The 17,183-nt window shown below is 69.6% G+C and overlaps 1 protein-coding gene across 1 annotated transcript in view; it reads right to left on the bottom strand.

Moving 5' to 3' along the window:
* Nucleotides 1–234: 234 nt before the first annotated feature.
* CELSR2 (cadherin EGF LAG seven-pass G-type receptor 2) overlaps nucleotides 235–17,183 on the bottom strand; it is a 33,301-nt gene continuing 16,352 nt past the window's right edge. The window contains 17 exon segments of the mRNA XM_075443096.1: nucleotides 235–315; nucleotides 392–504; nucleotides 1,335–1,506; nucleotides 2,155–2,183; nucleotides 2,186–2,354; nucleotides 3,223–3,349; nucleotides 4,594–4,761; nucleotides 5,657–5,891; nucleotides 6,805–6,948; nucleotides 7,881–8,064; nucleotides 10,028–10,237; nucleotides 10,310–10,404; nucleotides 11,546–11,647; nucleotides 12,270–12,453; nucleotides 12,548–12,668; nucleotides 14,167–14,308; nucleotides 15,754–15,928. Coding sequence (XP_075299211.1) covers nucleotides 235–315; nucleotides 392–504; nucleotides 1,335–1,506; nucleotides 2,155–2,183; nucleotides 2,186–2,354; nucleotides 3,223–3,349; nucleotides 4,594–4,761; nucleotides 5,657–5,891; nucleotides 6,805–6,948; nucleotides 7,881–8,064; nucleotides 10,028–10,237; nucleotides 10,310–10,404; nucleotides 11,546–11,647; nucleotides 12,270–12,453; nucleotides 12,548–12,668; nucleotides 14,167–14,308; nucleotides 15,754–15,928 — 2,451 coding nt within the window.

Genomic DNA, 17,183 nt, shown 5'->3' with positions numbered 1-17,183 from the left:
CACCCACAGGTTCCCCAGCAGCCATGCCCCCCCCACCCTGTGCCCCCCCCCCCCCCCGAGGCAGCACCCCATGCCCCCCCCCCATGTGTGTCCCAGCACCCTGTGCCCCCCTCACCCACGGGTGCCCCCTCCACCCTGTGCCCCCCACCATCCAGGAGTTCCCCAGCACCCCGTGCCCCCCCCCCCCACGGGTGTCCCGTGTCCCCCCCCCGGGACCCCCGCCGCCCAGGCGACTCACGCCGTCCCCTTCTTCTCGAAGCCCTGGGGGGTGGTACAGGTGGCCCTGGCCGCCAGCACGAGGAAGCAGACGCTGGCCTGGGGGTGCAGTGGGGTGAGCGGGGGGGGTGGGCACCCCGGGGTGCCCCCCCCAGCCCCCCAGCCCCATACGCACGGCCACGGCGCAGGCGATGGGCCCGGCCAGGCTCCAGACCAGGCTGTCGTGGATGGAGAGCCAGCAGAAGTCGGGGTTCCCGTAGCCCTCGGGGTCCAGCCCCACCGCCAGCCCTGCCCCCACAGGCACGGCTCAGGGGCGGGGCCGAGCTGCAGGGGGCGGGGCGAAGGCAGGAGGGGCGGGGCCAGGGCGGGGCCAGGTGGGGAATGGCACAGGGGTGGGACAGGGCTGGGATGAGTGAGGGCGGGGCTAGGGACTTGGGGTGTGTCCAACAGCTTGGGGCGGGGCTATTCTGGGTGAGGGCGGGGCTATGGCTTGGGGGTGTGTCTAACAGCTTGGGGCGGGGCTAGGGCCTGGGGGTGTGTCTAACAGTTAAGGGCGGGACTAGGATGGTAAGGGCGGGGCTAGGGCCTGAGGGTGTGTCCAACAGCTTGGGTCGGTGGCTAGGATGGGTGCTGAGGGCGGGGCTAGAGATTGAGGGCCCTGGGGGCGGGTCTAAGAGGATGGGACAGAACTATACTCTAGGGGGTGGGGCTATGGTGGATGAGGGTGGGGCTAAAGGTTTGGGGGAGGGGATAAAATGCTGGGACAGGGCTATGCTCTTGGGGGCTTGGCTATGCTGTTGGGGTGGGGCTCTGTTCAGGGGCGGGCTATGCTGGGAGAGGGTGTGGCTATGCCTTTGGAGGCGTGGCTCAGACACTGGGGTGGGGCTGTGCTCTCAGAAGCGGGGCTACGCTATTTGGGGGCGGGGCTACGCATGGAAATGAGATCCCACAGTGCAGTGGGCTGATTGTGGGAGGCGGTTTGGGGGCGGGGCCAAACCAAGCAGGGGGCGTGGCCACCCAGAGGGCAGTCAACCCAGGGTGAAGGTGGGTGCCGGGGGGGGGGTGCTGCAGGGGGCGGGGTGAGAGGGCGGAGCCCGGCTCGGTGGGCGTGTCCTCACCAGTGATGAAGGCGGGCAACCCCCAGCCCAGGACGTGGTAGAAGCGCATGGGCCCGCGGTCGACGTGGCGGGGCTCGCTGCGGCGCCGGTAGAGGTGCAGCACCTCCAGCAAGCGCCCAGCCACCGCGCTCATGTAGAGGAACTGCAGCAGGATGGCCACCACCGTGGCACGCTCAGCTGCGCCCCGCACGTCACTGCCCCGCCCCGCTGAGCCCACGCCCCGCCGAGCCCCGCCCACCGGTAGCCCCACCCACAGCAGCCCCACCCCAGGCACTACCCGTAGAGCTCCGCCCCCTGCCGCCACACCCCACGGCAGCCCCGCCCACGGCAGCCCCGCCCACAGCAGCCCCACCCAGGCACTACTCATAGAGCTCCGCCCCTGAGACCACACCCACGGGAGCCCCGCCTACAGGAGCCCCGCCCACGCAAACCACACGTGTTCAACCCCTGCGCCCTGCCCCCTCTGCAGCCCCGCCCATGAAAGCCCCACCCCTCACTGTAACCCCACCCCCTCACCTCCAAACTCAGCTCCACCCCCTTGGGGAGCCCCACCTCCTTTGAGAGGCCCCACCCTCCGTGAGCCCTCCACCCCACCGCAAGGCTCCACCCTCTTCCAGAGGCCCCACCCCCTTTGAAAGGCCCCATCCCCTTAGGCCCAGCCCACCGCAGCTCTCCCCACTGGTTAGCCCCGCCCCTCGTCGCCCCGCCCCCAGGAGCCCCACCCACCAGGACAGACACCAAGCCCAGTGATCCTCTCCCAGCCAAGCCCCGCCCCCTTCGGCCCCGCCCCCCGCGCTGTCCCCGCCCCCCCGGCTCCCACCGGCAGGTCGGCCTGGTTGATGCCGAGAGGAAGACGAGCTGGGCGAGGAGGAGGGCGGTGGCGGCGTGGCGGCGGATGCTGTGGCGGTTGGAGCGCAGCCCCCGCAGCCCCCCCAGCGCCAGCACGGCCAGCAGCAGCCCCGCCAGCCCCACGCCCAGCGAGCCGTAGGTCAGCGCCGCCAGCGGCAGGATCTCCCCGTTCTGTGGCAGCGTGGCACCCGTCGGACCCCGCCCCGGCCGAGCCACGCCCCCGGAAGCCACGCCCCCTCGGGGCCACGCCCCCTCCCACCCCCGGAGCCACGCCCCCTCCTCACACGCCCACAGTGTCTGGCCCTGCTACTGGGAAGCCCCGCCCACAACCCCACAACCACCCCGCGTGGCATAGGGCTGCGGGAAACCCCGCCCACCCCGCTCAGCCCCGCCCACCCTGCTCAGCTCCACGCACCTGGTTTAGCCCCGCCCCACTGGTACCCCTGCTCAGCCCCACCCATCCTGCATAGCCACGCCCCACTGGAGCACCGCCCACCTTTCTCAGCCCCGCCCACCCCACCCAGCCCCACCCACCCCGCTCAGCCCCGCCCTGTTGGAACCCCACCCACCTGGTTTAGCCCCGCCCCACTGGAACCCTGCTCAGCCCCACCCCTCCTTGGAGCCCCACCCTCCTTGCTCGGCCCCGCCCCCATGGGCACCCACGCCTCCATCCCTGACCCCACCCCACTTGACCCCTCCCCTTCTACAAGCCCCACCCACCTCCTTGTCCCCTCCCCCTTACCACAAGCCCCGCCCCTGCCACCTTACAGCCCTGCCCCACCACGTGGCACCTTCTGCCCAGCCGCGTCCCCCGCATGTCCCCCTGCCAACCCCACCCCAGGCCCCCCATGTCCCCACACCAGGACACTGTCCCCAGGCCCCCCGTGTCCCCCTGTGTCCCCCTGCCAACCCCACCCTGGGCCTCCCATGTCCCCACACCAGCACACTGTCCCCAGGCCCCCCGTGTCCCCCCATGACCCCTGTGACCCCCCGTGTCCCGCCGGGTCCCCCGTGTCCCCCGCGTGCCCCCGGGTCCCACCTCGCGGCGGGAGATGTCCATGAGGACGGCGAAGCTGGTCAGGTGGTGGCACTGGCAGCTGACGTGGCTCCGGTTCCGGAAGACGACCTCGCAGCCGCGCGCCGACCAGCCGCCCGCGCCGCCCGCCCTGCGCCGGCACCCTCAGCCCCGACGCCCCGGCACCGCGCGGCCCCTCCCGCCGACACCCCCCACGCCACCCACTCGTGACACCAACACCAGGGATGCCACACCACAGCCCCATCCCCACGCCACCCACCCGTGACACCAACACCAGGGATGCCACACCACAGCCCTGTCCCCAGTCACCCACCATGACCAGCCTGCCGGGCACGGCCCTGTCCCCACGCCACCCACCCGTGACACCAGGGATGGCTGCTACCCCACGGCTGTGTCCCCAAGCCACCCACCCATGATGCTGGGGATGGCTGCCACCACAGAGCATCCACCCGTGACACCAGGGGTACCACCCCATGTCACCCACCGTGACACCAGGGACAGCTGCCACCCCATGGCTGCGTCCCCAAGCCACCCACCCATGACATCAACACCAGGGATGCCACCCCACAGCCCCATCCACCACGACCAGCCTGCCAGGCACAACCCTGTCCCCACGTCACCCACCCATGACACCAGGGATGGCTGCCACCCCTTGCTACCCATTGTGACACTGGGGATGGCTGCCACCTCACGGCCCTGTCCCCACGCCACCCACTCATGACACCCGTACGAGGGATGCCACCCTACAGCCCCGTCCCCTGTCACCCACCACGACCAGCCTGCTGGGCACGGCCCTGTCCCCACACCACCCACCCATGGCACTGGGGATGGCTGCCACCCCACGCCACCCACCCACGATGCTGACACCAGGGATGTCACCCCACAGCCCCGTCCCCATGTCACCCACCACAACAAGCCTGCCAGGCATGGCCCTGTCCCCAGGCCACCCACCCGTGACCCCCAGGGTGTCGTCTCCCCCCTGACACCCACCACGTGCCCCCTGATCCCGCACCCCCCCCGTCCCCCCATCCTCCCGGGGTGTCCCCGTCCCCACAGGGTGTCCCTGTCCCCCCGGGGTGTCCCCGTCCCCATCCCCACGGGGTGCCCCTGTCCCCCCGGGGTGTCCCTGTCCCCCTGGGGTGTCCCCGTCCCTGTCCCCCCGGGGTGTCCCCGTCCCCGTCCCTGTCCCCCCGGGGTGTCCCCGTCCCCCCTGGGGTGTCCCCGTCCCCGTCTCCACAGGGTGTCCCTGTCCCCCTGGGGTGTCCCCGTCCCCGTCCCCCCGGGGTGTCCCCATCCCCGTCCCCACGGGGTGCCCCTGTCCCCCCGGGGTGTCCCCGTCCCCGTCCCCCCGGGGTGTCCCCGTCCCCCGCTCACAGCAGGGAGTGGTTCCAGAAGACGCAGACGGGCTTGGAGCGCTCCTGGGTCTCCAGCAGCCGGAACTGGAGGGTGAGGGGCTTGGCCAGCGCCCGCGGCGCCCGCGCCCCCGCCGCCTGCACGCTGATGCTCACCACCGGCGTGTTGATGACGGGGCGCTTGGGCACCCTGGGGGGCACCGGGCTCAGGGCCCCCGCCCGGGCACAGGCACCCCGCCACTCACGGGCATCCCCAGCCACCTGCGTCCCCTCCTTGGCCCACCCTGGGCACCCCCAGCTCCCTGTGCCCCATCCCTGGGCACCCTCCAGGTACCCCCAGCCCCCTGCACCCAACTCTTGGGCACCCCCAGCCCCCTGTGCCTCATCTCTGGGCACCCCCAGCCCCCTGGACCCCACCCTTGGGGCACCCCATGGGCAACCCCAGCCCTCTGTGCCCCATCCCTGGGCACCCCTCAGGTACTCCAGCCCCCTGCACCCCACCCTTGCGCACCCCAAGAGCACCTCCCAGACCCATGTCCCCCTCCTTGGGCACCCCATGGGCACCCCCAGCCCTCTGTGCCCCATCCCTGGGCACCCCTCAGGTACTCCAGCCCCCTGCACCCCACCCTTGCGCACCCCACGAGCACCTCCCAGACCCATGTCCCCCTCCTTGGGCACCCCATGGGCACCCCCAGCCCCCTGCACCCCATCCCTGGGCACCCCACCGGCACCACCCAGACCTGTGTCCCCCTCCTTGGGCACCCCATGGGCACCCCCTGACCCCTGCATCCCCTCCTCGGGCAGCCCACAGGCACCCCCCAGCCCCACATCCCCCTCCTTGGGTACCCAACGGGCACCACGGCTGTGCCCCCACCCCTGGCCCCCCCTGGGCACCCCCAGCCCCCTGTGCCCCACCCCTGGGCACCCCACGGGCACCCTCCCCAGCCCCACGTCCCCCTCCTTGGGCACCCCACGAGTACCCCCAGCCCCACGTCCCCCTCCTTGGGTACCCAACGGGCACCACGGCTGTGCCCCCACCCCTGGCCCCCCCCCGTGCCCCCCGTGCCCCCCGGCCCCGCGGGCACCTGAGGCTGCGCTTGTCGCTGTCGTAGTGCTGGGGCAGGAGCCCGGCCAGCGTGCGGTAGATGATGACGCTGGCGATGGCCTGGCCCTCGCCCGGGCTCGGGTGGCGTTTCTGCCGGGTCACCAGGGTCACCTCTTCATCCTCCTCCTCATCCTCCTCCACGGCCTCTTCATCCTCCTCCTCCTCCTCCTGCCCTCCCGTGCCCTGTGCTGGCTGCCCGTGCCCGGCGGAGGGGTCTGGGGTGGGTGGGCAGGGGGCTGGCACGATGCTCTGCCAGCCCCACGCTGTGCCAGGGTCCCCAGCCCTGCCAGCCCTGTCCTGGGGTCCCCAACCCTGCCAGCCCCACGGCCATACCCCACCCTGCCAGCCCCACTGCCACACTGGGACCCCCAACCCTGCCAGACCCACGGCTGTGCCAGCCCCATGGCCATACCAGGGTCCCCCCGACCCTGCCAGCCCCATGCCAGGGTCCCCAACACTGCCAGCCCCATCCCGGGGTGCCCAACCCCGCCAGTCCCATGCCAGGGTCCCCAGTCACACCAGCCCCATGGCCAAACGGGGGTCCCCCCAACTCTGCCAGCCCCCCTGCCACATTGGGGTCCCCCAAACTCTGCCAGCCCCCCTGCCACATTGGGGTCCCCAGCTCTGCCAGCCTCATGCCAGGGTCCCCAGCCCTCCCAGCCCCATGGCCACGCTGGGCCCCCCCATCCTTGCCAGTCCCATTCTGGGGTCCCCAACCCTGCCAGCCCCACATCTGTGCCAGTCCCACGGCCGCACCAGGGTCCTCCCGACCCCGCCAGCCCCATCCCGGGGTCCCCAACCCCGCCAGTCCCATGCCAGGGTCCCCAGTCACAACAGCCCCAAGGCCAAACGGGGGTCCCCCCAACTCTGCCAGCCCCATGCCAGGGTCCCCAACCCTGCCAGCCCCATGGCCAAACAGGGGTCTCTCCAACCCCGCCAGCCCCATGGACGCAACGGGGTCCCCAACCCTGCCAGCCCCATGCTGGGGTCTCCAGTCACACCAGCCCCATGGCCAAATGGGGGTACCCCCAACCCCGGCATCCCCATCCCAGGGTCCCCAACCCCGCCAGCCCCCGGATGTGCTGGGGTCCCCCCAACCTCGCAACCCCCCCCATCCCCCGGACTCACGCCGGCCCTCGGGGGCCCGGAAGACGCTGTCGGGCAGGATGACGGTGGTCTCCAGGTCGGGGGGCTTCTCCCCCCGCAGCGCCTCGTAGCGCGGCAGCCGGGCGCCCGCGAAGCTGCCCTTGTCCAGCCGCACCACCGACACCACTGCGGCACCCGCGTCACGGGGGGCCGGCACCCCACGCGCCCGCGGCCCCCGTCCCCGTGGTGCCAGTCCCCGGGTAGGTGCCCCCTGGGCACACGTAGTGGGGGGCACGGTACTCATGCCCGTGTCACCAGGCACACGCATGTCCCCGGGCACACACATGCTCACGTCCCCAGGCGCCCGCGGACCCGCGTCCCCCAGCACACACACGTCCCCTGGCCACACACGCCCCCACAAGCCTTGTCACACGCGTGTCCCTGGTCACACATGTGTCCCCTGACACACGTCCACGTCCCTCAGCACACAGGGACCCACGACCCTGGGCACACACATGCCCACATTCCCAGGGGCACACGTGTGCTTGGGCACATGCATGTTCTTGGTGACATGCATGTCCCTGGCCACAGGTATGTCCCCAGACACATGCACACCCATGTGCCAAGCACACACGTGTCCTCGGGGCACACACATGTCCCTAGGCACACACATGCCCACGTCCCCAGCACACACATGTCCTTGGCTACACGCATGACCCCTGGATACATGTGTCCTTAGGCACACACATGTTCTTGGCGACATGCATGTCCCCAGCCACAGGTAAGTCCCCAGGCGCATGCACGCCCATGTTCCAAGCACACACATGTCCCCAGGCACACACATGTTCTTGGTGACATGCACGTCCCTGGCCACAGGTAAGTCCCCAGGCGCATGTACACCCGTGTTCGAAGTGCATACATGTCCTTGGGGCACACACATGTCCCCAGGCACACACATGTTCTTGGTGACATGCACGTCCCTGGGCACGTGCATGTCCCACAGGCACACACACGCCCACATCCCCAGCACACGTCCTTGGCTACATGCATGACCCCTGGACACACGTGTCCCCAGGCACAGCCACGCCCCCGGGCAGCGTCCCCGGGTCCCCGCTCACCGATGTTGGGGGTGACGATGGTGAAGGGGCTGAGGTAGGTCTGGGGCATGCTCTGCGCCAGGGCGCTGGCGTAGTCCTCGAAGTGCTTCAGCAGCCAGGCCGTGCCCCCCTCCGTCTGCTGGATCAGCTCCCAGTGCCGCTTGTTGCTGGCGTCCAGCAGGGCACTGCCCACCCGCAGCAGGTTCTGCCGGCACCCGCGGGTGTGGGCAGCTCCGCCGGGCGCCCGGCACCCAGCCTCCTGCACCGACCCACCCGCGAGGGTGCCCACCACCCTGGCGTCAGGCCTCCTCCACCAGCCTATGCCCCCCCCCTGCAGCTCACGGCATGGAGGGGGCACCCTGGCACCTTCCAAAAGGCTGCCCATCATCCTGGTGTCCAGCCCCCTGCACCCCCTGCCACGCGGGTGCCCATCACCCCAGGGTCCATCCTCCCACACCAACACCCCCATGATGGTGTCCATCACCCTGGCACCCAGCCCCCTGCATCAACACCCCCCCCATGATGGTGCCCATCACCCTGCCATCCGTTCTCCTGCACCCTCCCCATGAGTGTGCCCATCACCCTGGTGTCCATCCTTCTGCACTCCCCATGACGGTGCCCATCACCCTGCCATCCGTTCTCCTGCACCCCTCCCATGCGGATGCCCATCACCCTGGTGTCCATCCTCCTGCACCCCTCCCATGATGGTGCCCATCACCCCAGGGTTCATCCTCCCACACCAACACCCCCCATGATGGTGCCCATCACCCTGGCATCCATCCTGCACCCCTCCCATGATGGTGCCCATCACCCTGGTGTCCATCCTCCTGCACCTCCTCCCCATGACAGTGCCCATCACCCCAGGGTCCATCCTCCCACACCAACACCCCCATGATGGTGCCCATCACCCTGCCATCCGTTCTCCTGCACACCCCCATGATGGTGCCCATCACCCTGGTGTCCATCCTCCTGCACCCCCCATGATGGTGCCCATCACCCTGGTGTCCAGCCCCCTGCACCCCCCCCATGATGGTGCCCATCACCCTGCCATCCGTTCTCCTGCACCCCTCCCATGCGGATGCCCATCACCCTGGTGTCCATCCTCCTGCACCCCCCATGCGGATGCCCATCGCCCTGGTGTCCATCCTCCTGCACCCCCCATGACGGTGCCCATCACCCTGCCATCCATCCTGCACCCCTCCCATGATGGTGCCCATCACCCCAGGGTTCATCCTCCCACACCAACACCCCCCATGATGGTGCCCATCACCCTGGTGTCCATCCTGCACCCCTCCCATGACGGTGCCCATCACCCTGGTGTCCATCCTCCTGCACCCCCCATGACGGTGCCCATCACCCTGGTGTCCATCCTCCTGCACCCCTCCCATGCGGATGCCCATCACCCTGGTGTCCATGCTCCTGGACCCCCCCATGATGGTGCCCATCACCCTGGCATCCATCCTGCACCCCTCCCATGCGGATGCCCATCACCCTGGTGTCCATGCTCCTGGACCCCCCCATGATGGTGCCTATCACCCTGGCATCCATCCTGCACCCCTCCCATGATGGTGCCCATCACCCTGGTGTTCATCCTCCTGCACCCCCCATGGCAGTGCCCATCACCCTGCCATCCATCCTGCACCCCTCCCATGATGGTGCCCATCACCCCAGGGTTCATCCTCCCACACCAACACCCCCCATGATGGTGCCCATCACCCTGGTGTCCATCCTGCACCCCTCCCATGACGGTGCCCATCACCCTGGTGTCCATCCTCCTGCACCCCCCATGACGGTGCCCATCACCCTGGTGTCCATCCTCCTGCACCCCTCCCATGCGGATGCCCATCACCCTGGTGTCCATGCTCCTGGACCCCCCCATGATGGTGCCCATCACCCTGGCATCCATCCTGCACCCCTCCCATGATGGTGCCCATCACCCTGGTGTCCATCCTCCTGCACCCTCCCCATGATGGTGCCCATCACCCCAGGGTTCATCCTCCCACACCAACAGCCCCATGATGGTGCCCATCACCCTGGTGTCCATCCTCCTGCACCCTCCCCATGATGGTGCCCATCACCCCAGGGTCCATCCTGCACCCCCCATGACGGTGCCCATCACCCTGGTGTCCATCCTCCCGCCGCCCGCCACGAGCGTGCCCGCCACCCACCTCGGTGAAGTGGACGTCCTGGGTGGCGGCCAGGCGGAAGCCGCGCTGGGCGCTCTCGTGGCGCAGCAGGGTGCTGGCCAGCCGGTAGGCCAGGCGCAGGTCGCTGCCGAAGTAGGCGGCCGTGCGGCGGGTGGCATCGTGCAGCTGCAGGGCCACGCGCCGCGACTGCGCCGGGTCCAGCGCAGAGTCGTTGCGCGCCAGCCGCTCGGCCTGACGGAGGGCAGCGTCAGCGGGGACGCCGCGGTGCCACCGTCCCCCGGGGTCCCCTAGCCCGAGGCTCACCCAGCCCCGGAGCGCGGCGAAGGCCAGCGAGCTGCAGTTGAAGAGGTTGGGGGGCAGCCAGCCCTTGTGCTCGTCGCAGTGCCGGAGCGCGGTGCCTGCGGGGACGCCGCCGTGTCACCTCCCCGGCCGCCGTGTCACCTCCCCGGCACAGCGGTGACACCGCCAGCTCGCCCTGGCACTGCTCCGTGCTGGCAGTGCCACCGCGGCATCGCCCCACAGACCCAGCCCAGCAGTGCCACCGTGGTGTCACCTCCCTGTGCCATCCCAGCGGTGACACCGCAGCATCGCCCCACAGCCCCAACCCCACTGTGCCACCACCGTGTCACCTCCCTGTGCCATCCCAGCGGTGACACCGCAGCATCACCCCACAGCTCCATCCCCACTCTGTCACCACCGTGTCACCACCCCTGCCCCAGCCCAGCGGTGACACCGCCAGCTCACCCTGGCGCTGCTCCGTGCCAGCAGTGCCACTGTGGCATCGCCCCACAGACCTGACCCCATTGTGCCACCACCGCATCACCCCCAGTCCTGGCCCAGCTGTGACACCCTGGTGTCACCTCCCTGTACCATCCCAGTGGTGACACCACAGCGTCACCCCACAGACCCGACCCCACTGTGCCATCACCGTGTCACCACCCAGCCCCATCAAAGCAGTGCCACCCTGGTGTCACCTCCCTGTACCGTCTCAGACATGACACCACCATGTCACCCCCCAGCCCCAGCCCAGCGGTGCCACCCTGGTGTCACCTCCCTGTACCATGCCAGCGGTGACACCATGGCATCACCCCACCCCAGCTCCATCCAGCAATGCCACCGTGGTGTCACCCCCTCTCAGCCCCATCCCAGCGATGCCACCACAGTGTCACCTCACTCCAGCTCCATCCCAGTAGTGCCACCACCGCATCACCCCCTGCCCTGTCCCAGCAGTGCCACCACGGTGTGGCCCTCCTCATCTCAGCAGTGCCACCACGGTGCCTGTGTGTGTGTCCCCATCTCAGTGGTCACCACAGCGTCACCTCCCTGACCCCATCCCAATGGTGCCACCATGGTGTCACCCCCCCACCCCATCCCAGCAGTGCCACCACCGCATCACCCCCCCGCCCAGTCCCAGCAGTGCCACCAGTGTCACCACCCCTGTCCCCGTCTCGGCAGTGCCACCACGGTGTCGGGTCCCCCCCACCTCAGTGGTGCCACCTCGGTGCCACCCGCTGTGTCCCCACCCCCCCCCCCACCTACCGACGGATCCCTTGGGGCAGGGGGCCGCGGCGGGCAACCCGAAGCGGGTGCGGGGCCACCAAATGCTGGCCTCGATGGCGCGGGGACAGCTGTCGTAGTTCACTGCGGGGCAAAGCGGGGCGTCACGGCGGGGTGATGGCACTGGCACCTGCTCCCTGCCACCCATGGTGACCCGAGGTGACAGTAGAAAGGCGACGCTTCCATCCGATCCCTGCCACCCAGGGTGACCCAAGGTGACAGCAGCAAGGTGACCCTGCCACCTGGTCCCCACTGCCCAGGGTGACCTGAGGTGACAGCAGCCACGCAACACTGGCACCCTGTCCCTGCCACCCAGGGTGACCTGAGGTGACAGCAGCAAGGTGACCCTGCCACCCGGTCCCCACTGCCCAGGGTGACCTGAGGTGACAGCAGCCACGCAACACTGGCACCCTGTCCCTGCCACCCAGGGTGACCTGAGGTGACAGCAGCAAGGTGACCCTGCCACCCGGTCCCCACCGCCCAGGGTGACCTGAGGTGACAGCAGCAAGGTGACCCTGCCACCCGGTCCCCACCGCCCAGGGTGACCTGAGGTGATGACAGCAAGGCGACACTGGCACCCGCTCCCCACCACCCATGGTGACCCGAGGTGACAGCAGCAAGGTGATGCTGCCACCTGCTCCCTGCCACCCAGGGTGACCCGAGGTGACAGCCGCCAGGCGACGCTGGCCCCCGTCCCGCCGCCCACCTTCGCAGCCGCTGGCCGTCACCTCGGCGAAGGGGTTGTCGCAGCGGTCGCAGCGGCGGCCGATGACGCCGGCCTTGCAGGGACACTGCCCGCTGGCACCGTCGCAGCGTCGCGACACGGCGCCCGTCGGGTAGCAGTCGCAGAGCAGGCACGAGTCGCTGCCCGCCGGGCGGTAGTGGTTCTCCTGGGGGGGGTGGGCACGGTTTGGGGGGGGGTCCCGGTCCCCCGGGGTCACCGCGGGCACGGGGACGGGCGCGGGGACGGGCGCGGGGTCTGACCTTGCAGCGACACTCGCCCGTCGTCTTGTTGCAGTCGGGGTCGAAGCCCTTGGTGACGTCGCAGCTGCAGGGGCCGCAGGTGGGGTGGCCCCACCAGCCCCGGGGGCATGGCTGGGCCTCCCTGCGCGGGCACACGGCACGGCGTGGCACGGTGTGACACGGCACGGCACAGCGTGGCACACGGCACGGCGTGGCACGGTGTGACACGGCACAGCACACAGCACGGCGTGGCAGTGTGACATGGCACGGCACAGCGTGGCACACGGCATGGCGTGGCACGGTGTGACACGGCACAGCACACAGCACGGCGTGGCAGTGTGACATGGCACGGCACAGCGTGGCACACAGCACGGCGTGGCACGGTGTGACACGGCACAGCACACAGCACGGCGTGGCAGTGTGACATGGCATGGCACAGCATGGCACACGGCACGGCGTGGCACGGTGTGACACGGCACGGCACAGCGTGGCACACAGCACGGTGTGGCAGTGTGACACGGCACGGCACAGCGTGGCACACGGCACAGTGTGGCATGGTGTGACACGGCACGGCCACGCTGCCTGGCCCTCGCCCACCCGGTCACCACCGCGGCTCCGGCACGGGCACCGTGCCCCTGCACCCACCACATCCCTTGGGCAGCCACCGTGCCCCTTGCACACCCACCGTGCCCCTCCCGTGCCCACCCTGCCCCTTGCACAGCTGCTATGACTCTTGCACACCCACTATGGCTCTTGCATGCCCTCCATTCCCCTTGCACGCCCACCATGCCCCTTGCACAAACACCATGCCCCTCCTGCCCACCCTGCCCCTTGCACACCCACTATGGCTCTTACACGCCCCCCATGCCCCTTGCACGCCCACCATGCCCCTCCCGTGCCCACCATGCCCTTTGCACACCCACTATGGTTCTTGAACAACCTCCATGCCCCTTGCACACCCACCATGCCCCTCCCGTGCCCACCCTGCCCCTTGCACACCCGCTATGGTTCTTGAACCACCTCCATGCCCCTTGCACACCCACCGTGGCCCTCGTGCCCAGGTGACAGTGGGGTGCACAGCTGCTATGGCTCTTGCACACCCACTATGCCCCTTGCACACCCGCCCTGCCCCTTGCACGCCCACTATGGCTCTTACACGCCCCCCATGCCCCTTGCACACCCACCATGCCCCTCCCGTGCCCACCCTGCCCCTTGCACACTCACTATGGCTCTTGCACACCCCCCATGCCCCTTGCACGCCCACCATGCCCCTCCCGTGCCCACCATGCCCCTTGCACACCCGCTATGGTTCTTGAACAACCTCCATGCCCCTTGCACACCCACCATGCCCCTCCTGCCCACCCTGCCCCTTGCAAAGCTTCTACGGCTCTTGCACACCCACCCTGCCCCTTGCACGCCCGCTATGGTTCTTGCACACCCACTATGCCCCTTGCACACCCACCATGCCCCTTGCACTCCCACTGTGCCCCTCCCGTGCCCACTCTGCCCCTTGCACACCCACCCTGCCCCTCAAACGCCCACCCTCAGCCCAGCAAGAGGGACGGGCACGCGCGAGTGCGACGGGCGCCCGGACGGGCGCCCGTCGCACTCGCGCGTGCCCGTCCCTCGCTGCCACTCACTTGTGCTCACAGTAGGGACCGAAGTGGCCCTGGGGACACTCGCACGTGTAACCGTGCGCCGAGCCCGGCTTGCGGGCACACGTGGCCGGGGGCTGGCAGGGGTTGAGGGCACAAGCGCTGACGCAGCCGTCACCGAAGTAGCCTGGGCACCACGGTTGGGGACACGGGAGGGAGGGGGTGTCACCGGGGAGGGTGGCAGTGCCCTGGGGACAGTGACAGGGTGGGCAGTGCCCTGGGGACAGTGATGGGGAGGGTGGCAGTGCCCAGGTGACAGTGACAGGGGGGTGGCAGTGTGCAGGGGAGGTGGCCATGCCAGTGGAGGCGGTGCCGGGGATGGCAGTGCCCAGGTGACAGTGGGGTTGCAGCACCCTGGAGACAGTGACAGGGGGGGACAGTGCCCTGGGGAAAGTAACAGGGGGGTGACAGTGTCCAGGGAGGGTGGCAGTGCCCTGGGGACAGTGACAGGGGGGTGGCAGTGCCTTGGGGAGTGTGACAGGGGGGTGGCAGTGCCCTGGGGATAGTGACAAGGGTGGTGGTGCCCTGGGGACAATGATGGGAGTGGCAGCGCCCAAGGAGAGTGGCAGTGCCCTGAGGACAGTGATAGGGGGGTGGCAGGGTCCGGGTAGGGTGGCAGTGCCCTGGGGACAGTGACAGGGAGGGTAACTATGCCCTGGGGAGTGTGACAAGGGGGTGGTTGTGCCCTGGGGACACTGATACGGGGGGTAGCAGGGTCTGGGTAGGGCGGCAGTGCCCTGGGGACAGTGATAGGGTGGCAGTGCTCTGGGGACAGTGACAATGGGGGTGGCAGTGCCCAGGGAAGGTGGCCACACCAGTGGCAGCCATGCAAGAGGTGGCAGTGCCCAGGTGACAGTGGGGTGGCAGCATCCTGGGGACAGTGATGGGGTGGCAGCGCCCAGGGGACAGTGACAGTGGGGTGGCAGAACCCTGGGGACAGTGATGGGGGGGGTGGCAGTGCCCAGGTGACAGTGACAAGGGGGGTGGCAGTGCCCAGGGAAGGTGGCCATGCCAGTGGCAGCAGTGCCGGGGGTGGTAGTGCCCTAGGGACAGTGACTGGGGGGTGACAGTGCCCAGGTGAGAGTGACAGGGGGGTAGCAGTGCCCTAGGGATAGTGACTGGGGGGGGGTGGCAGTGCCCTGAGGAGTGTGACAAAGGTGGCAGTGCCCTGGGGACAGTGACAAGGGGGGTGGCAGTGCCCAGGGAAGGTGGCCATGCCAGTGATGGCGATGCCAGGGGTGGCAGTGCCCAGGGTACAGTGGGGTGGCAGCACCCTTGGGACAGTGGTGGGGTGGCAATGTCCTGGGGACAGTGACAAGGGAGTGGCATTGCCCTAGGGGCAGTGACGGGGGGGGTGTCAGTGTCCAGGTAGGGTGGGTGTGCCCTGGGGACAGTGATGGGGGGGGTGGCAGTCCCCTGGGGACAGTGATGGGGGGGGTGGCAGCGCCCAGGGGACAGTGATGGGGGGGTGGCAGCGCCCAGGGGACAGTGGCGGGCGTCAGCACAGCGGTGGCCGTCGCCGGGGGTGGCCAGGCGGGGGTGGCCGTGGCCGGGGTGCCCCCGGGCGCTCACCGGGGTGGCAGCGGCAGGAGAAGCTGTCCCAGTCGTCGCGGCAGAAGCTGTGGGGGGGGCAGGGCCCCGAGTCGCAGGGGTCGGGCAGGGCGCAGCCCCCCTCCACGTTGACCCTCGCCGCCGGCGCCACGCTCAGTGCCACCGCGCTGCCCGCCGTCTCGCCCAGGCGCACGCCCTGCGCCATCGTCGCGGCGTCACCCACCCCGTGCCACCCCACGTCACCCACCCCGTGCCACCCCACGTCACCCTACCCCCACCTCCAGGAGCTACGCCCGTGGCCCTGTGCCCGTGGCCCTGTCCCCATGCCCAGGCCACAGGGTCACGGCCCCCCGTCCCCACGGCCCCGTCCCCACGGCCCCGTGCCCGCAGCCCCGTGCCTGTCCCCATCCCCCATGTCCCCATGCCCTGTGCCCATACCCGCGTCCCCATGCCCACGTCCCCACACGCAGCCCACGTTCCCCTGCCCGTTGTGTCCCCATGCCACCACCTACACGCATGTCCCTGTCCCCGTTTGATGTCCCCATGCTCTGTGCCCACGTCCCCACATCCTCAACCACGCTCCACGCCCGCACCCCTGCGCCCGCACCCACGCCCCGCACTGCCGTGCCCATGTCCCCGTGCCCTGTGCCCAGATGTCCCATGTCCCCGTGCCATACACCCACACCCACGTCCCTATGCCCACACTCAGGCCCCACTGCCATGCTCGTGTCCCCGCACCCTGTGCCATGTCCCCATGCCCTGTGCCCATGTCCCTGTACCCACGCCCCCCCATGCCCACGTCCCCACACCCTATGCCATGTCCCCATGCTCTGTGCCCACCTCCCCATACCCCATCATGTCCAAGCCCCCATGCCCTATGCCACGTCCCCAAGCCCTGTGTCCACATGCCCATGCCCTCCCCGTCGTGCCCATGTCCGACACCCCATGCCATGTCCCCATGCCCTGTGCCCATATCCCTGTGCCCACCCCCCATTGCTGTGCCCGTGTCCCCATGCCCTGTGCCCGCACCCTATAAAATGTCCCCAAGCCCTGTGCCCATGTCCCTGTACCCACGCCCCCCATACCCACGTCCCCACACCCTATAACATGTCCCCATGCCCTGTGCCCATGTCCCTGTGCCCATGCCCCCCCATGCCCACGTCCCCACACCCTGTGTCCACATGCCTGTGCCCACGCCCTCCACGTCGTGTCCACGTCCCCACGCCCTATGCCATGTCCCCATGCTCTGTGCCCACGTCCCTGTGCCCACGTCCCCCCATGCCCACGTCCCAATGCTCTATGCCATGTCCCCATGCCCTGTGCCCATGTCCATGTGCCCTGTGCCCGCATCCCCACGCCCACACACCCCCCATGCCCATGTCCCCACACCCTACACCAAGTCCCCATGCCCTGTTCCCGCATCCCCATGCCCATGCCCCCCCATGCCCATG

This window comes from Opisthocomus hoazin, chromosome 25 (genome assembly GCF_030867145.1).
Source record: "Opisthocomus hoazin isolate bOpiHoa1 chromosome 25, bOpiHoa1.hap1, whole genome shotgun sequence".
Classification (NCBI taxonomy): Eukaryota; Metazoa; Chordata; class Aves; order Opisthocomiformes; family Opisthocomidae; genus Opisthocomus; species Opisthocomus hoazin.
This window is presented reverse-complemented; position numbering and strand designations above follow the sequence as displayed.